This window comes from Saccostrea echinata, unplaced genomic scaffold, assembly GCF_033153115.1.
Source record: "Saccostrea echinata isolate AGI-Se365-2 ecotype Australia unplaced genomic scaffold, CSIRO_AGI_Sech_v1 ptg000030l, whole genome shotgun sequence".
NCBI lineage: Eukaryota > Metazoa > Mollusca > Bivalvia > Ostreida > Ostreidae > Saccostrea > Saccostrea echinata.
In genome coordinates, this window is record NW_026889779.1 from 26,245,914 (window position 1) to 26,267,740 (window position 21,827).

At 34.0% G+C, this 21,827-nt stretch overlaps 1 protein-coding gene across 1 annotated transcript in view; it reads left to right on the top strand.

Annotated features, from left to right (window-relative positions):
- Positions 1 to 3,780, top strand: part of LOC133196983 (integrator complex subunit 2-like) — a 34,467-nt gene extending 30,687 nt beyond the window's left edge. Inside the window, exon 22 of the mRNA XM_061332825.1 lies at positions 3,446 to 3,780. Coding sequence (XP_061188809.1) covers positions 3,446 to 3,780 — 335 coding nt within the window. The remainder of the gene's footprint in view (positions 1 to 3,445) is intronic.
- The last annotated feature ends 18,047 nt before the right edge of the window (positions 3,781 to 21,827 follow it).

Below are 21,827 nucleotides of genomic sequence, written 5' to 3' on the forward strand. Positions count from 1 at the left end.
AGTGCATCGGTTTTTGATTTTGATGGACGGTGTTGCCATGGTTACTAAAAATAGAAATTTCTGTGAAATTCCTTTAAAACGCTACTTCTCCTACAGTTTAACTCTTTACCTACCACTGACGGATATATCAGCTTATTTTATCTCGCTTATATTCGCAGTGACGGATAAACCCGTCAGATTTTACTACACGCTAATCCGCATTGGCGGATATAACCGCTGTAAACAAATACCTGCGCATTCGTACTGACTGAAATATCCGCATTTTTATATTTGTTACGGTAAGTCTGATTGGTTAGTTTGAGGGAGGACCCCAACTCAGAACCAATGAAAATCAGTTTAAGGAAAGGCTAATCTGTAAATTGATACGTAATGTTTCCATATTAGGCAGTGTTATCAATATATAGAAAGGAGATTCCCAGCGCGTTGTTTATAGTTCTAGAAGCAGTTCAAAATGGCGGAAAACATACTCGACATATTTTTATCGGACAGTGATTCTGATGAATTTGAGGGATTTACAGAAGCAGATATTGAAGCAGTAGAGAGAAGAAGTATCGGTAGTGATATTTCTCTATCTGATTTTGAGGATTCATCTTCGGAAGAAGAGTCAGAGGAGGAAATAGACGACACGACCTGGTCACGACAGTTACACAAACCAAACGTGACTGAATTTACGGAGGAAGTTGGCCCGTCTTTTGTGCTGGACGAGGACAAGAAAGAATTGGATTTTTTCTTGAAATTCTTTCCTACAACCTTGATTGAAAAAATTGTGGAAGAAACCAACGGTTATGCTGCGAGATCAATCGTCACACGACCCGACAAAATTTGGGTGCCTACCACGATTCCCGAGATGATGGCGTTCTTAGGAATTCACATCATTTTTTCAGTCCTTGGAGTGCCGTCATATACACTGGCGTGGAAATCAACGTGGCCATTTGAAATACCCAGTATTCCAACCATCATGACCAGGACTCGTTTTGAAAGAATCTCAAAATATTTCCATATGAATGACACCACACAAAACCCAGCCCGAGGACAACCAGGACATGACAAATTGTGTCACATCAGGCCAGTTATTGACAAACTCTCTGAAACTTGTCATGAAAACTATCATCCCCACAAAGAACAATCAGTTGATGAAGGTATGATAGCTTTTAAAGGAAGACTGTCCTTTAAACAGTACTTGCCAGCCAAGCCAACTAAATTTGGGATTAAAGTGTGGGAACGAGCCTCACCAAAAAATGGATATGTGCACGAGTTTCAAGTGTATACGGGACGTGTAGCTGGCGGTCGTACAGAAGAAGGATTAGGATCTCGTGTTGTGAAAGACTTGACTCGGAAACTTGTTCACAAGTCTCATGTTATTTACATGGACAATTTCTTCTCAAGTCCCGAACTATACGAACAGCTGTTACGTGAAGGTATTTACTGTTGTGGAACCGTTCGAGTGAACCGTCGTGGCATGCCAGAGGCCATAAAGAGTGCGAAATTAAAGAACAGGGGTGACAGTCTAACAATGCAGAAAGGAAATCTTGTAGCCACTGCTTGGAAGGACAAAAAAGTTGTTACTTATCTAAGTACAAACTGTGACCCTACTCATGAAAGGATCGTGCAAAGGCGTCAGAAAGATGGAACTAGAAAAGATGTGTCAGCTCCTAGTGTCTCAGAACTGTACAACAAGTACATGTTTGGAGTTGACCTAGCAGATCAGAAGAGGATGCAGTACTCTACCTGCAGAAAGGCCAAAAAATGGTACAAATACTTGTTTTGGTTTTGGTTTGACTTGGCCCTGGTAAATGCACTCATCTGTATGCAGGAATCGCCCAACCACAAACTGAGGACCAAAACAAACAAAGAAAAAAAAAGGACCCAACTGGACTTCAGAAAGGCTTTGGCCCAGCAAATGATTGGAGACTTCAGGGGTAGCAGAAAACGAAAGGCCCCAGCAGTAACCGGAAATTGTGGCCTTGCCCACTGGCCCATTCAGTTTGAAAAGCCAGGACGCTGCAAGGGCTGTGCAAAACAGCAGAAAAGGCATGAAGTGTCAACTGGATGCAGGCAGTGCAACATCAGACTTTGTATTAAAAATGACTGTTTCTTCAAGTGGCATCAGGAACTTTTAAGATGAAATATATGCAGAAATTGTACATTTTTCTTGGAAAATGAGTGTTTATGTTGTAAATAATTGAGAACTGTGAAGTAACTAATTGGTCATATTGGACAATATTCAGAAAATGTGAAATTTAAACTTTTAAGATTATAAAACACTTTTGATTTTTAAAATATTCCAAATAATAAATGAGATAATGAGCTTTACACATGTGTACTATTTATTCCAGCTGCAAATTCTTGTAGCTGCAAAATCTGTCTGGTAATTAAGCCTCACACTGCTCCTGCGGTGAAAGATAAGAGCTGTGTGTGGTAGTGAACTACAGCAGCAGCACTGGTAGATAAGAAGTTAAGTCCGATTTCAATATATCTTGGCTTACAAGTAGACTACACTAAGATACATAATTTAGTGCATCGGTTTTTGATTTCGATGGACGGTGTTGCCATGGTTACTAAAAATAGAAATTTCTGTGAAATTCCTTTAAAACGCTACTCCTCCTACAGTTTTGGTCCGATTTCAATATAACTTGGCACACAAGTAGACTACACTAAGATACATAATTTATTGCATCAGTTTTTGAATTCAATGGACGGTGTTGCCATGGTTACTAAAAATAGAAATTTCTGTGAAATTCCTTTAAAACGCTACTCCTGCTACAGTTTTAGTCTGCTTTTAATATAATTAGGCATACAAGAAGACTATACTAAGATACATAATTTTTTGCATTGGTTTTTGAATTCGATGAACAGTGTTGCCATGGTTACTTAAAATAGAAATTTTTGTGAAATCCCCATTAAACGTTACTCCTCCTACAGTTTTGGTCTGATTTCAATCTAATTTGGCACACAGTTAGAATACACTATGATACATAATATGTATTTCTGTTTTTTTTTTTATTTGGGTGAATGGTGTTGTCATGGTTACTAAAAATAGAAATTTCCCTGAAATACTTTCAAAACGCTACTCCTCCTACAGTTTCATTTGATTTCAATATAACTTGGCACAGAAGTAGACTACATTAAGATACATAATTCTATTTATTGTTGCATGTTGCAATGTTTCAAATCCAAGTGCTACTTTTCTTTTGTTATACAAACAGACCAGTAGAGCTACAGTCTCATCAGAGACTTCTGGTTTATACAAGACACTGCACTGTGTTGCTAGCAAAGAAAGGGTTGTTCAACAACTTTACAATGAAAATAATCATGAAATACCTATAAGTACTTTGTAATTAAAAGTAATTATATATGTACTTCGTGAAGTAATTACTAAGCTTATACCGGGGTACATGTTATAGGTGATCTTTTAGATGTTTTATAGGTCTGAAATTATTTTCAGTGTTGGAGAACACAGAGAGAGTGAATTTTTTCCTAGAGACTGTTCCATGCCTCACCAAGGTGTGTCAAGCTTTCCCTCCACTTTGTGAAGATGTAACATCTTTCCTTCATCAGATTGGTCGAGTTTGTATGTCACACTTGACAGCGGCCAGTAACTTAATGGAAACCGAACTCTCAGACCTAGACAGGTCATATGTGCCGCTCAAAAAGAAGCTAAAAATAGACACTCCCAAACAGGAGCTAGCTATTAAATATCGGACTCTCTATCGAGTTGTGCAACAAACATTTGCTCGTGTCATTGTCAAATCACTTGTTACAAAAAATATTTATGCATAATAAAAAAAATTATATATATTTTTTTTTGTTGAACAAATAAAATACATGAAATAGTGCTCTCTTTAATGTAATGAAAAGCATGAATAAAACTGATATGTTTTAATAAGTGCAAAGTTTTGATAAATACCTGATTTTTTTCATTGTAATATTGAAAAAGGATTAGTTCTTTACCTATTTATTGATATTCAATTTCAGTTCTTTATTTTCCTTATGCCCTATGGCACATCAGATAACAAGACACATGTACAAAATGAACAATACTCCATTCTTTATTACCTTAAAAAATATTTCTGGCCACTGATATAAATTATAGTGAATTGTAATCAGGTTAAATTTGGAGGGGGGACAGATTGCAATGTATGTATCTTCATTTAAGAAGTGGGGGAGGAAATGTGTCGTGGGGATGTTATCTGAAGTGTTGAGGAAGTGAAGTAATTAAGTGTAATGGAATAAAGTGAATTCAAGTACTGAGAAGTGGAGACCCTTAACAAAGGCTGCAATCATTAGGAAGTGATCACCTATGCAATACTGAAGTTTGACGAGTGACCTGCCATAAGTAGCAGATTGGATCACAGGAAGAAGGGCGGGTGAGTGGAAAAATAATGAATGATAGATTTATGTCAAGTAATCAGGACATTTATTTACTTCTAATTTTGGTGTTGCTTGTTTCTGTCAATTCATAGATTGCATGTTACAAATTTTGTCTAAATAATGTATTGATGTAGTAATTTTCATTTTGTCAAGCTATGATATACAGGTTAATTTTTTTTTTTGTATTTTTTTTTATTGGTGGGGGTGCCATTACTATTTTAGAGATTTGGGTTATGGGAAGGGAGGGGTTTCCAGTTCCCTATTTGCCTTAGGCTTATTTTACCAATTACTCAGGAATTAATACTTGCATTAAAAATTACATGTTTTTCATTTATCCATTTAAGTAAATACATACCAGGTACACTCTGTCATTATGCATATAATTTTAAATGATTTTTTTCTATTTATCCACTATTTTAGTATGGTAGTATAATTATATACACTGTCAGTAGATTTTATATACATTTTACTATTATACTGACGTCTTGCCAGCTCTACGTACATGTATCTTAGATGGAGCAGGTGCTTATTATACATTTTGTAGTATATTGTGACATCACTATTTTTTTGGGGGGGAGGGGGGTGTTTTTGTGATATGAGGAGACCCACAAATCCTTGTCCTCCAAATGAAACATTTCAAATATATAAGGACTCAACATTTCTTCAACCATGAAATCAAATCTTCATGAACCAATATTTTACCCTCAAACCATGAAAATTGGACCCCATGAAAATAAGTGATTTTTGTATATTGTTTCACAGTTTAGATTGATTACAAAGAAGTCAAGGAAAATGGGTCACAGGTTTTAACTCCTTGTACAGCTGTTATATAGATTAAGTTTGTGTCATGTAAATTACCAAAATAGTTTATTATGAACTTATTGATTTTAAATTAATTTTCCTTGTAAACATGAAACTAAGCTTCCAAACACAAGAAAGTCAATTATCCTTTAAAAGCCTAATCTTGTCCACATAAAAATCTAAATTAGGAGACAAATTGATGAGTAGTTAATTACAATATGCCCCAATAGATAACAGTGTTGGTGTTTTATCACCATTCCCGAGTCTCTCTGCAGTTAAGACTTGGTGTGATGCACACATAGTGGGAAATAAGGTCTGATGGGGTGTAAGTACTTTTGTTTAATGGTGATAAGCAGCAGAATCTACATGATACCCAAATCAACAGCAGTATATATATAACCTCTGTATATATATGTGGTAATTCTATGCTTTTGTCTTTATATTGGAAATTTACTGGGCTCAGCTAATAGGTCAGAATTTTTTGTCATGGATCTGTGATCATTTTCAACCACAGGCCCTTAGATCGCTTTAAAAAATTAAGGTGTTAAAAAAAATATCTTTTTTATACACCCAATTTTTTAAAGTCGGATTTCAGCGATCCAAAGGCCTGTGTTTTCAACACACAACTGTCATCTTTTGAAGGTTTAAAAGTTATCTGATTGTTACAGTAAATCATTAATACTGAAGCATGGCAATGTGGTTCAAATTTTTAATTTCATTTATAAACACACATTTTCCTATAGGTAAAAAAGCATGTTACTTTTCATATTTATAGTTACACATTTTAACTTTACACAGATTTAATTAAGTGATTAAATGGAACAAATTGCCAGTAAATTATGTGGGATAGTCATTTCAATAAACTGATAAACCAAGAAAAGTAAAGATAGGATTGAACTGGAGTTGTGTCTTTATGCATCTATGAATGGTTTAAATAAATACCAAATGGTTTCATTTTAATTCAAATAATAATAATTATGAACAGTTAGCTAGAGTAAGGATTGTTTAAACTGATACTCTGCAAATTGTATTAGGCTTGCATGCAGTATATGCCATAAGTGCACAATTGTAATTGAATTCTGTATATTTACTTGTGTGTCTCCATGTAGCTCTTCATTTGTTTGATAAACTGTAGGGTTCAATCACAGTGAAGGTTTTGAAATTAAAATTGATTTTTTTCTTTTAGTAATTTTATTCAGTACTATTTTTGAAATGAAATTATGATTTATATTTTTAAGTTTCTAATAGTAAAATCATATTTTAAGTTTTTAATAGTAACTGTTCATCATATCAATCTTGCATTAATTCACTATTGTAATACTGGGAGTGTTATACCTTCATAAAACTAATGCCCCGGAGAAATGTGCAGCTAATTAAATATTCCAAATTGACAGCAGCTATATGTGAAAGTGTGCTGTAAATTTTGTGACAAGTTATGTCACAAGCATGTTGCTGACGGTCAGCATGTGAATTGTTTACGATCTATTGATATACATACTGTAGATCTTGGCTTACATCAGGTGCATTAAGACTTAGGTAAGCTTATTTTTGTTGCTCATTTTTGTGTTTTTTGACAGGAAGCATATTGTCTTTAACTGTCTCTGTCGTTATTGTTACCAGCTTTAACCTTTGATGTTATGAATAGGATATTCCTGCTAACAGGAATGGAAATAAAAATCTTTGCCATATTGAAGGACAAGGTTAATTTTTTGCGTGAAATTGAGGTCATAATCAGAGGTCAGAGGGTGCACTGGTCAAAGGTAAAAAAAGAAGCAAAGCTGTTACCACGGTATTGTTTTACAAATGTACAACTTTAGTATTAAAGCCTCTTAAATGATAGATCAATCTTAACAAGGAATTACATGATTAAGAGGTACGTGTACAGTGGAGCCCAGGCGTGGATCCAGGAATTGAAGTTGGGGGGGGGCGCAGAAAGTAGGCAGGAGGTCTGGGGGCCGGCTTGAGGCCCCCAGTGGGTCCAGGGCGAAGCCCTGGTGGGGGCTCAGGGGGCAAAGCCCCCGGAAGCTCCTGGATTCTAGAGATTTTGTAGGGTAAAAATGAGGTCTACCAAGCAGTCATTTTTACATTTTCGTGGCGAAACTATGATTTACGCTAACTTTGACAGTTTTAGGGGGGGGGGGCGCGCGCCGGTTGCACCCCTCCTTAAATCTGCCACTGGAGCCTCATTTATCTGGTCACTTGTGTTCCTGATCGAGTAATTGTCTTGATCAGTGAAGTGTCCGGATTACTAAACAAACCTTTTATAATTGGTAGATATATATAGTAATTCTGTTCCCCAGAATGTTTGTCTGGAAGATGAAATGTCTGTATTATTGGCATCTGAATTAACAAGGCTCCTCTATTGTTTTTAAAAATTAAAAGGATTTAAAGGAAAAGGGAGGGGGGGGGGTCATACAGAATTGTCAGACCTCTCCCAAACCCAATTTTGGCCCTTCTAATGTATGCTCAGTTTCCCTGCAACCTTTACTAGATAGCCTTTATACAGGAATGCACATAGTGATCCCTCTGGACATTTCTCTGGTCAGAAAACTACTCCCACAAATGAAGTTTGGGATATTATATTGGAATCTGACCATGACAATCTGTCTGTAAACATTTTTGTCTGGTCATTAGGTGATCTCTGAAACTACTTATTTTTTTCCCAAACTTTGTACATTTAATATATACCATGTGAACTTTTGCACCTGGTATATTTTTCAGACTGATTTTGATGCTTGCATGGACTGTGGATGATTTTTTCATCTCAACACATTACCATTACTGACCAAAGGTGTTGAACCTCCATCCAGTTATTACATTCACACAAGATTCAAACCATGGGAATTTGTGTAGTTCTTTTTAAGCTATTTTAAAGTGTCCTTTTTCTAGTTGCTCCATGGAGTAATTACAGCACTAGTTTTCTTTTCCTGTCTAACCTTTCTGTGCAGTTTATGATTAATGTCCAGTCAGTCTTTTAGTCTATTTACCACAAAATTGATTCTAATCCATGCTGGAATTTTTTCGTCAGAAATTTAATGGAAAACCATATGCAACATTTTTTTTTCGAAACATTTGCTGTATCTTATGCACAGACTAACATTAGAATCTAGACACAGTGAAACAAACAAGACAAATTAACACACTCAGATGAGAGTAAAACCTAAGCAGTAAAATATCTATTTAATAACTTTCAAATTATCTGCACTTTACAATATGATATTACACATATTAATCATGTTACTGTATTGGAATCTTTTCATTGGCCAGCTCTGACCTGTTGACACCAAGTAAATGTTTTCAGACATATCTGTAAAACAATTATTTCCCTGTCATTAGTGATTGTTCATTTTGCATTACCTCACTGACCTGTTGTGTGGGAGGGAAATACAGGTAATATTTACATTTGTGACTTGGGATATGCATAACTGAAACAATGATGAGAATGTGCCTCCTACTTCTTTTAATACATAAATTCTGTTAAAAATGGAGAAATGGGGGATATTAGTCATTAAATTAGATGTCAGAAGTCTTCCATTTATTATCACTTAATAAATCTTGTGAGATTTCATGCCTTAAATTTTGTGACTTAGGAGAATAGCTATGAGCAAATTGAAATCTGAATTCATTAAACTTTGCTTCATCTTTGCTAGATAGTTATAAAAGGTTATGTTGAAAAGACGATCATCATCATCATCATCATCATCATCACTTAGTTGTCACTACTTTTTTCTCCTTTTAAGGTTCAGCCTGTCTTGGTTTGTCATGATCAGGTAAAAACATCACTGTGACTTATTTTATACTATTTACATGATTTAGCATTGAATGGTTTTCTAACATAAATCATATTATGGGTTCATTGTAAGTACCACTGATTGATTCTATAAAATTCACTAATGGCATGATGTTGCATGACTGGATGATTGTGACGTTGAATCCATTGATCATGTTGTTTCGATCATTTTTGGCTCACTTGAGCCAACAGCTTTAGTAAGCTTTTCTGATCTAAGTTTGTCTTTTGTCAGTCTGTCTGTATTACTAAGTTCATCCATCTGTCCATCTGTTATCTTTTAACATTTTGAGGTCTACAATTGAGTAACTCCAACCAAACTGAATACAGAGTATCCTTATGTAAAGTTGATTAGATTTTTATGCCTCTGCCATGAAATGGCTGGGGCATATAGTGTTTCCTCTTCCTGTCTGTCATTCCGCCATTCTTTTATAATTAGTTGTCTGGACATTTTTATGCTATGCTCATATATAATGAGTTAATCTTTAACATGTTACTTGATATTCATGATTTAGTGAGGTGAAGTTTGAGTTTCATGGTACTAAGAAAATTTCTAATGATTCACTGGGCGCTTTTGCTATGCTTGTAGACAATGACCTGATTATTGGAATGTTACTTGATATTGATGACTTATAGAGCAAGTTTGAGCTTTGTGATATCTGACCTATTTTTACAAAAATTATGGAGGAATTAAGTTTTTTTTTTTTCAAATGAAGGGTCACACCCTCTTTCAAGGGGAGATAATTAAGAATTATTGAAAAATTTATGGCATCTTTTAAAAATCTTCTTCTTAATGACCACTAGGTCAGAGAAGATGAAACTTATGTTAAAGCTTCATTACAAAGTGAAAATTTAAGTTTATGTTCAAATGATGACCCCTAGGGCTAGGGTGGGGCCAACATGGGTGGTCAAAGTTTTATATACATATAGGAATACATACAAAAATCTTTAAAAATCTTCTTCTCAAGAACAGCAAAACCATGATAAGTCATATTTATGTGAAAGTATCCTCAGGTAGTGTAGATTCATTTCATTCAGATCATGACCCCCCAGGGTAGGATGGGGCCACAGTGGGTGATCAAATGAAGTTTGACATAGGAATATGTAGGAAAATTCTTTAAAAATCTTCTTCTCAAGAACAGCAAAGACATGATTAGTCATATTTATATGGAAGCATCCTCAGGTAGTGTAGATCTCAGTTTGTTCAGATCATGACCCCCTCCCCTGCCCCTCCTGGGGTAGGGGGGTGGGACCACTTGTATATTACAAACTTTCCAATACTTAATTATTTCTCAGCTTTTCTCTAACCAAAGTGCTGAGGTGAGCGAAATGGCCCATGGACCCCTTGATTGTAGTTTATCGACACTATAATGACATCATATTCCGCAATTCTTTGGCACACATTAAATATAGTGCAAGTAATTTACAAAGAGTTTAAATGTAGAAAAATGGCAAAGGAATGTGTTACTTAAATGTCAAAAAATAATTGAATTAATTTGTACCCAGTAATTGAGAATTTTACATGTTTATCTCATTCCAAAACTTACAAGATATAAATTTTGAATTTTTTAGAAAGATTTTAGGGTCTTGCAGCCGATGGACAAAGGAATAACTCATCTGAGTTTTTATTAATTTGATGGTTTATGGTGAATTTTTATGTTTACTCCATCTTCTTATAATTATGTTATGCTAAAAAAAATTTTTAGATACTATAAATAAATGTACAAATTAACTGTCACTTGCTCCAAGGACATTTTATATGCCATGTATAGTATGTATGCTGTAAAAAATACAGGAAAACATAATCTTGTGAGAAAATAAGCAACTAAGGCAATTCGGTGTATAAATGTGCTAGTACATATTCAATAAACAGATTTGTTTATTACAAGTTGGTATAAGTCATTATGGAGCATTGGAACACTGGATTGTTGTGGTCATTGTTTGGAGACTGTCTCGATGGGGAACGCCTTTGTGACCGTGGACTGTGAATTCTCACCACGTAATCATTGGGAAATGGTAGCCGTGACATGTTTATGTTATTTTCAGTAATGTTAAGTGTGCAAGGACAAATTCATAATCATTACGTGTAGTAGACCAGTGCATTACTCTGGGAATTATGTTCATGGTGATCGTTAGGTTTGTGAGAAATTCATATTTGTACAATATTTCTTATTTTGTTAATTAATTTTATTGGAAGAAAGAGAATTAGCTATTTTATCTAAACTATTTATACATATATTTCCTTAAAGTCACTTCTAATTTTATTGTATTACATGTACTTCAGTATATTTAAGGATGAAAACTTTTAAATCTTCTCCCATTTGATATAGATTATCTGCATGCAAAATGTTATGTTAAAATTTTGGATTCGTTCGGAGTTATAATTTTGCTTAATAATTAGTATTAATGACTTTGTGCGACTAAGACAAATGAACTGTCATAATTCTGTGCTTGTTGGTTGAGACTTATATACAGACACATTATAAAACATGTGTGAGAATTCGTAGGATTTATTCACCTTCATTTGTACCATCATACCTTGCTAAGGTGTCTGTAAATACATACTCGTATATTGCCCTTGAATAGCAATAGTCCCATAGCTAAGGCTCTCGGGAGACAATTTGTAAGTAATTGATGTTTTTTTTTTATTAAAGGTTTACTTTTTGTACCTAATGGGTTTAAGAAAAATAGAAACATTTTATATTTTTGTTTAATAGCTTTAAGTACTTTGACAAAAAAAATTCAGCCTGGAGAAAATAACATGTAAATTGCACTTGAATAAGTGACAATGTGTATTGATGATCCAGGTAATGGCTGGGGGCAGTCTGAGATGTGATCAGTGATCAGTCCTATGTCTGCCACACAAACAGCTCCTTCCCTCAAACAAACCAGCCGACACATTGACAGAGTGAAGCGATGGTCAGTGGTCTAACCTCTAGACTGTCCAGTTATTTTTTTTAATGCTTGTTATCCGATGGTGACCCTGTGATCTGTTTTATTACCTGTTGATTTTTAAGCCTTTTTGCTTCACTGATGATTCATTAGTCTATAGCTTTTTCCTCTGATTCTATTGACAATCCAACAGGTCTTACTTGTTATTGATATATTAGCAAAAGAGCTTTCAAAAGATGGGTCATTTAATAATCTTATTATCATTAGCTTTTCTTCTTTTTTAAAGGTGCAAACAATATGTATTATATATTGTGGACTTTTGTAACGTGTATCAACTAGCAGGAAAAAGGTGTTCATAACGGAAGTTTATTAAGATATATAGTGTCTTTCAGTGGCATTTCCTTATAAAGATACCAGGTTCTCAGACAGGTCTTTTTTTCCCAGATTGTCTGCGCCAGTACACTGTTATTATGAAAAATTTACCTTTAGATGTTTTGTAGTGTGACATTACTGTTATGTTTTTTCAGATGACTTTTTGTGAAAACTGCACAGAAATGAGGGATTAGTACAGAATGTTGTGAGTTGCTGAGGAATTTAAACTTCTGTCTACATCACCATGGGCAAGGGACAGTCTAAATCGTACGACTTCAGTAAGTTATATTCCACAATGCATTTATTCTGTAACTTACAAAGTTGCATGTTTTTTTATTATGATTTTCTGACATTCATATGAATTGTATTGGACAGGTTTACAAAGATCTGCAAAAAGTCTGATTGCACAATTAGTTACTTAAAATCTAAAAGCAATATCATCATCAAAGCTGCAATTTTCATGTTGGAAATTTTTCACCTAAAAAATGAGGTTTTTAATCTTTTGTCATTAGTACAGTAAAAACATGCTTATAGTGGACATGCTTATTAATGAATTGACATTAACACCAAAGTGATTTTCATTTCGTAGCTCGAGTAAAATATGTTTTGAACATAACATATATAACAAATTATGTTTATAAGAAAGCAAAATTTTCTGTCCCTGGCACTTTGTTATAAGCGTGTTTTACTGTATTTGCATTGGAGAAACTATTAAGAAGCTCTGATTAAAGCTGCTACACTATTGTCATCCTGTAAAACAAGTGATTTCTTATGTAATACTACATAATGTGATAGTACAGATATCTTCCTTCTATTAAGATTTAATGCATCTTTTGGGATAATGTAAACACTTCTAATTACGAATATCTGATTTGTGTCACCTGTATGGAATGGGAAAAATATCCTTCAAAATAATCAGTATCTGCAAACATTGGGTGATTGTGATGGTTTCCCTCTCAGTTTAGGATGAATTCACAGGGGATTAGATTTACGGATAAAAAATGAAGTGAAGTGGAAACACTTCCATGCATTTTCAGAAAGCTGGGCTGATGTAAATAATTGGAAGGAAGAAAATAAACAATTCCTGCAATCAGTGTTTATTTCATATGAATATGGCATTCCATCAGTGGGTGTTAATGGGTATAACATCCCTCAATTATTTCACTAAAATACCTACATGTATAGTATATGTCACTTGTTTTAAGGAATGGCCATATTTTGTGAAATCACCTCTAAATCACTAATTTTCAAGGGGGGGGGTGTTAATTTTTGTTGTTTTTGAGGTATGAAGAGACCCACAAATTCATGTCCACCATGAAATGTAAAAGTCATAGACATAACTACAATTCTTCATCCCACAAACCCAGTATCCTCAAACCACGTAAATTTGACCCCACAAATAAGAGATGTTACATCAAGGTCTATTCCTTATCCATTTGTGTAACTAAGTCCTTTATGGAATGGGAGGCAATCTGTCCAATATCTTTATGTGTAATCTAATAGGAGTCAATACAACAACACTGCTTAGCACTTTCTTTTCACATATTTTGTAGAATATTCACTTGTTTTGGTGGGGTTAAATTTTCATGGTTTGAGGAAAAAATATTAGTTTTGATTTCATGGTTGAAGTATTTCATGGTTGAAGTAGATTTTTAATACTTTATTTTGAACTTTAAACATTTTGTGGAGGACATAAATGAAAACAATGAAAATTAAACCCCTGGCCAATGAAATTGGTGATTTCACGGTATCGGTATATCACATCTTCATGAAACTTCATGGGAAACTTTAGTTCATGACAGTGAGCTGCTAAACCAGATTGAGTTCAAGGTCAAATTCAGAGTTAAAGGTTACAGATTGTAGATTGTCCTCGTTGTGAGGGTTTTATTTTACAACTATTAACTTATGCCCGTTTCATGATATATAAAAATATATCTCATCGGTTTATCCAACTGGGCTAATTAGTGAAGTTGTCAGTCAGTTTTCTTCATTTTACTCTGTTCTTTTGATCATTCATCATGCATATATCCCCATTGTAGACCATGATGACTGTCATGTATTTCACTTTATGTGCCAGCTGTTCATCAGATGGACTTTTCATTTGTTTGTTTGTTTGTTGTTTTTTTTTTGTTTTTTTTTTTTGGATAATTTCTAAGGTTATGGATTCTTCAGCAATCTTTCATATGAACATCCCATTTAATATCAAGCTTAATATCATGTAAATATTTCTTTTTTTTAATATGATAAAGTAGCTTAATATTATGTAAATTTTTTTTATAGTTAAGTAACAATGCATTGCCATGTATAATTACATCAGTAATTTATAGATCATAATTATGTTGATGGAAACTATAGCTATGAAACCTTTACAAGATTACTGGGTTTTAAGACAAATTGTTATTGCCAAACCTTAAATACAGTTCTGATCTATGAACTTAAATACATGCTTGAAAGATACCTCGATAGGAAAATGCAGAATTGTTTTTTGGTCAATCAATTGCAAGTTGTCTTGTGAGAAGGACTTAATAAATACAAACCAGTATCACTTGGTGTGATGTTTTATGTGTAAATTACATAGATTCCATTGATTTTTATTGTCCAAGATATTTTTTCTGAAGGCAGATGTAATCTCTGGATGTATAAATAATGCAGTAAAGTGCAGAATGTTCAATGTTTCAAGCATTAGATTAAATTAGAAAATGCAGACATTGGAGTATACACTCTGTAGTGTCTGGTTTACTAATGATAAAGAATTGCATAATTTTTGCATGCATAATTAAATTAAATACAGAATATATTTAAAAAAAATGCCTCATGAGGATGAAGATTTTATAAGCTTTCAAATAATGCAGATTTAACTAAAATTTTGTTACGTATTGTAACATTTGCAGATGTTGTGCTGTAAAAAGTAAACTTATTTTTCTGATGGTTCAAATTATTGATTGACATGTGATATTTTTCAATCACTGTTACTCTGATAAAACTTTTGCTGAGATCATTATTATATTTTGTTCATAAATTAAACACCAGATGGCAATGCAAGTGTAAATTAATGAAGTGGTGAAGGTTAAAGTGACAGATATATATCTAACAGTCTAGAGGGTTTCTGATGCTAATCTCAGACAACTCATCCAGTCTAAATCTTAATTATTCCAGTCTCCAGGGCTTAAAACACAGATCAGGAAGGGATTAGGTGACCTGTAAGGAAATGATGACCTTTCCTATATATACCTTATATAATTAGATTTAACCCAACAAAGAAATTTAGAGTATTCATGAAGTGTATGGTTTGCAGCCATAAGGGAAATAACTCTTTATGTTCTAAATAAAATTAGCTTATTACTGATATATAAAACTGTTCATCAATGCATGCAGACTTTATTTGATGGTTGTACCTGATTTCTTTTTTTATTGTTATATATAGTACCCTTTTGAGCTTTCATTATCTTGATACAAAATAGCTGTTAAGCAATTAATATCGTAAATGTCGATCAGCAATATTTTATCAGCAAAAAGTTGCATGTGTAATGGTTGGGCCGTGGATATCGGCCTGGGTAGCTCAGTCAGTAGAGCACCTGACTAGTGTTGCAGGGGTCCCGGGTTCGATTCCCGGTCCTGTCATACATTTTCTCCTTTCCTCTTACAGATTTGGTACTGTTGACCACCCTTGGACTTGCAGGTGAAAGTCCTGCCAGGGGCTAATAAGAACTTGGGTTGTATCTTCGAGGGCGAAGACAATTTAAGAAAGGAGGAATGTAATGGTTTAGGCCGTGGATATTGGCCTGGGTAGCTCAGTCGGTAGAGCACCTGACTAGTGATGCAGGGGTCCCAGGTTCAATTCCCAGTCCAGTCATACATTTTCTCCTTTCCTGTTACACATGAGCTAATTAAAATACTTTGATTTTATTTTCACTATATTAAATCTTATAAGAAATGTACTTGAATGAGATGAATCTTTTGTTACCTTCCCCTTTAAAGTGTTATCTGCTTGGGTAATGGTTTTATAGGAATCCTTGACTTTATGAGGATACATTTGTCTAGGGAGATAAACTGTAGTAGAGTCAGTTCCTCACCCCTAATTGATGTCACCTACAGACTGAATGAGGCTCACAAATTTCTTGGGTTTACAAATTTGTTCATTTATTAAATAAGTTGAAAATCTTGTGCTCATTGAAGTCTAGGACACAGAATTGTTATGGGAGTCTGTGCATCAAGTGAACCATCCAGAATTGGTGAGGATAATCATTCATTAATTTGTGATATTACAATTAATTTACATTGATGATTTGACATTTTTTGGTGTAAGAGTTGTTCTCTAATTATCATTGTTGTTAGATAACTAGCAGATTTCCTTTGATCTCAGAATGCTCCATTTGTCAAAGCACTTCATTCCTCTTTGACATCTTAGTATATTACTACAAACAGTCAGACTGTAATAGGCATATACTTGTATATGAGTCTTTCTTTCAGAAAACAATTTTTTGCATGTACTTTACCAACTCTATTTTAAAATTACAGTGCAACCTAGTAAGATATATATACTTGACTGTGGTTTCTGATTGAAAGTAGAATTGTATTTATGGATTCAAAAAAACAACAACTATAATCTAAATATTTTTTACACAGTTACCCATTAAACTTGCAGTTAAACTTATTAAGGTCTTCCATTTCAGACGGAAGACCTTATAGTGATTCTACTGTTTCTTCTTTTTAAGGTCTTTCGTTTCAGACGGAAGACCTTATAGTGATTCTACTGTTTCTTTTTATTATTATTTTTTTTTTCCCCTTTTCTTGTCGGAGCGTTTTCTCAGAGATGGCTGGACGGATTTTCTTGAAATTTTCAGGGATGATAGAGAATGAAAATACCCCTAGGCGTTTTTTTCATTTTTTCAAAATTCACTTCCGGTCGTCAGATATGTCCGATTTCCGTTTTTTTCAAAAATATTTTGTCCCAGTCATATCTCAGAAAAGGTAAGAGATTAAGACACCAAACCTATACGGTTAATAGATCTTGAGGAGTAGGCAAAACCATTTGGGTTAAGAGCGTCAGCCGTCACTTCCGGTCGTCACAGGAAGTGATCAAAGAAATCGAAATTTTCAACTTTTCTTTTTTGATTTTTTTCTTTCATTACATTGTTGCATCTTATTTGTAGATTCGAAATATGTTAGTCTTACCGGAACCAAAAACGTCAACTTCCGGCTATAAGTGAAAAACTGCATAATTTGAGTATTTTACTTTCCCATAAATATTTTTTATACATAATGTATTTGAACTGATTTTTGAATATGTTATCAAGACTGCAAATGTCTAGAGTAACGTCAAATATCTTTGTAAAATTCACTTCCGGTCGCGCGTTTAAATGTCCGCAAAATGAGAACTTGTCCGAGTGAGATCTCAGAAACGGTAAGAGATTTAGACACCAAACTGATAAGAGTATTAAACCTTGAGAAGTAGACAAAACAATTTGGCTTAAGAGCGTCAGTCGTCACTTCCGGTCGTCACAGGAAGTGATCAAAGAAATCGAAAATTTCAAATTTTCTCTTTTGAAATAAGACTTGCATCATATAATTGTATCTTTTTCACAGTTACGAGATGTCTTGGTTCCACCGGAAACAAAAAACGACAACTTTCGGTTTTAAGAGAAAAACTACATAATAGGGGTTTTGAATTTCCCCCAACATATCGCTTATAGATAGAGTTCTTTAAATGATTTTTATATATGTTATTGAGACTGCAGTTGTCTAGATTGACATGAAATATCTTAATAAAATTCACTTCCGGTCGCATGTTTTCTTGTCCACAAAATGAAAAGTTATTTCAGCGAGATCTCGGAAACGGCATGAAAGTAAAACACCAAACTTGTAGGAGTAATAAAACTTGGTGAGAAGGCAAAACACATAGGGTTAAAAGCGTCAGCCGTCATTTCCGGTCATCACAGGAAGTGATCGAAGAAATCGAAAATTTCAACTTTTCTTTTTAAAATTAAAATTTTCATCACTTTATTGCTTCCCTTTCGCTGTTTTAAAATATGTTAAATTCCACCGGAAAAAAACTTTAAACTTCCGGTTTTAAAAGATAAACTACGTTATTTCGTGGTTTAGCTTTCTCATAAATATCACTTATAGATAAGTAATTGAAATGTTTTTTTTTTTTTTTTTTTTTTTTTTTTTTTTTTACATATGCTGTAGATACTGCAAAAGTCAAGAGAAAATTCAGAGATTTTTATTCAGTTCACTTCCGGTCGTGTGTTTTCTTGTCCTCAAAATTAGAATTTGTTCTCACAATTGTTCGGCAACAGTAAAAGACTGAACTCTAAAACTTTCAGGACTTATAGTCAGTCATCAGTTCATTTGCTTGGTGTAAAAATCGTGTGTCGTCATTACTTCCGGTCGTGAGAGGAAACGAAGCAAAAAAGTATATTTTAAGTTATTTGGTTTCTACATAAGTTTTAGGCTAATACCGACGTTGGAAAAGACATGTTCATGCAAACAGGAAGTCGTATAACGGAAGACCTTCTCATTACTAGTAATGAGTTTCTAGTTATTATTATTTTTTTTCCCCTTTTCTTTTCCGGGCGATTTCTCAGAGATGGCTGGACGGATTTTCTTGAAATTTTTGGGGATGATAGAGAATGAAAATACCCCTAGGCTTTTTTTTTCATTTTTTCAAAATTCACTTCCTGTCGTCAGATATGTCCGATTTCCGTTTTTTTCAAAAATATTTTGTCCCAGTCATATCTCAGAAACGGTAAGAGATTAAGACACCAAACTAATATGGTTAATAGATCTTGAGGAGTAGGCAAATCCATTTGGGTTAAGAGCGTCAGCCGTCACTTCCGGTCGTTACAGGAAGTGATAATAGAAATCGAAAATTTCAACTTTTCTTTTTTGAATCTTTTTCTGCATCACATTATTGCATTTCATTTGTAGTTTCGAAATATGTTGGTCTCACCGGAAACAAAAACGTCAACTTCCGGCTATAAGCGAAAAACTGCATAATTTGAGTATTTTACTTTCCCATAAATATTTTTTATAGATAAAGTATTTGAATTGATTTTTGAATATGTTATCAAGACTGCAAATGTCTAGAGTAACGTCAAATATCTTTGTAAAATTCACTTCCGGTCGCGCGTTTGAATGTCCGCAAAATGAGAACTTGTCCGAGTGATATCTCAAAAACGGTAAGAGATTTAGACACCACACTTATAGGAGTATTAGACCTTGAGGAGTAGACAAAACCATTTGGGTTAAGAGCATCAGTCGTCACTTCCGGTCGTCACAGGAAGTGATCAAAGAAATCAAAAATTTCAACTTTTCTCTTTTTGAATAAGACTTGCATCATATAATTGTATCTTTTTCACAGTTTCGATATGTGTTAGTCCCACCGGAAACAAAAACGACAACTTCCGGTTATAAGAGAAAAACAACATAGTAGGGGTTTTGAATTTTTCCCCAACATATCGCTTATAGAGAGAGTTCTTTAAATGATTTTTATGTATGTTATTGAGACTGCAGATGTCTAGATTGACGTCAAACATCTTAGTAAAATTCACTTCCGGTTGCGTATTTTCCTGCCCTCAAATTGAGATTTTATTCACCTAATTGCTCAGCACCAGTAAACGACTGAAATCCAAAACTTTCAGGACTGATAGTCAGTCACCAGTTTTTCTACATCATGTGAAAATCGTACATTGCCGTCAGTTTCCGGCGTGACCGGAAGCGATGCAAACGAGGTGAATTTTCCAATTTTTTTTTCTTTTTACAGAAATGTTTGGCTAATGCAGATGTTAGATAGACTAAAACCATGCAAATTATTTTCACTGGAAGTGCCGGCCGAAAAATCGGAACATGAGTAATTTTTCATGAAAACTTTTAGTGATGATCAGTTGTGAATAATTTAGGTGTAGAATGAACATTTTATTTGTTTTGAGTAATTTCAGTCTTGATGAAGTAAAAAAAAAAACGTAGAAAGTGTATTTTTTTGCGGGATTTTCTCAATGACCTTGACCTTTGACCTTGACCTTTGATGACCTTGACCTTTGACCAAAAGGTCAGAATCAATAATTAATTTACTCCTCTTTCCCCCATCCCCTTCCCAAAAAATCAACAACAAAAAAATCAAAAAAAAAAAAAAAAAAAAATCAGATTAATATCAGCCTAGAATATTTTTCTAGAACTCATACAACACCTCGGATCGACATAACATTTCGAGGTATTGCAGAAGATATCTGAAAGAAAGTTTCCTGAAAATTTGACGGTGAATCTCTGAAGTGTATAGAAATTATGAATGTTTACGGCAAACACTATATCTTTTTTCGTATCTGAAATTTATGAACATAAAAATTAATTAAAGCTTTTCTCGGTTATTTCTTCAGTTGTTATGAATAGTAGTCGATTCTCTTGATATGATATGGTATTTTAACACCAAGCATTCTTGCTTTCTCTAGTATGTGGAATTTATTTCAATTTTATTTAAAATTAATATTAATCGAATGAATGTCGAAAACAGCGATTTTTTCCTAGCAAATAAATTTTCACGCTCTCATTGACACATTTTTCTTTCTAAAATCCCTATCTGAAATTTTAATTTATGCTACTTACATTTAATTCAATCCACACAGAGATGCTTATTTTAATCTTACCTATTATTTTAGGATATTCAGTCACATCCGAACCCGATCCGAAATTTTCCTATATTTGTAAACAAAGTCTCGACACTGCAGTTCTAATGCATCATAGGCTCTGAATGATTAACTCAATGCATTCCAAATATAGACCATCTCAAATGATTTTTTAAACCGAATATCTGCAATTGTATTATACACCAATCGTGTTTCTCAATCTATTCAATACTGATCACTACATCCCATAACAAACAAGAGAACACGTGCTTTTATTCCTATTTATTCTTAAACAATTAATTTACTACCTCCATCTTCATCAGAATACGTGGTCTAGTGGTTAGCGCGCCTGCCTTACAAACCAAAGGTTTTGAGTTCGATCCCTGCTGGAAGGACATTTTTTTTTTCATTTTCAGCTTTTTTTTCAAAACAGTTGAGAAAAGAGTCAAGAAAACGGAAGACCTGTTATTGCCTAGGCAATAAGTATCTAGTTATTATTATTTTTTTTTTTCCCCCTTTTCTTTTCCGGGCGATTTCTCAGAGATGGCTGGACGGATTTTCTTGAAATTTTCAGGGATAATAGAGAGTGGAAATACCCCCAGGCGTTTTTTTCATTTTTTCAAAATTCACTTCCTGTCGTCAGATATGTCCGATTTCCGTTTTTTTCAAAAATATTTTGTCCCAGTCATATCTCAGAAACGGTAAGAGATTAAGACACCAAACTTATATGGTTAATAGATCTTGAGGAGTAGGCAAAACCATTTGGGTTAAGAGCGTCAGCCGTCACTTCCGGTCGTCACAGGAAGTGATAATAGAAATCGAAAATTTCAACTTTTCTTTTTTGAATTGTTTTTAGCATCACATTATTGCATTTCATTTGTAGTTTCGAAATATGTTGGTCTCACTGGAAACAAAAACGACAACTTCCGGCTATAAGCGAAAAACTGAATAATTTGAGTATTTTACTTTCCCATAAATATTTT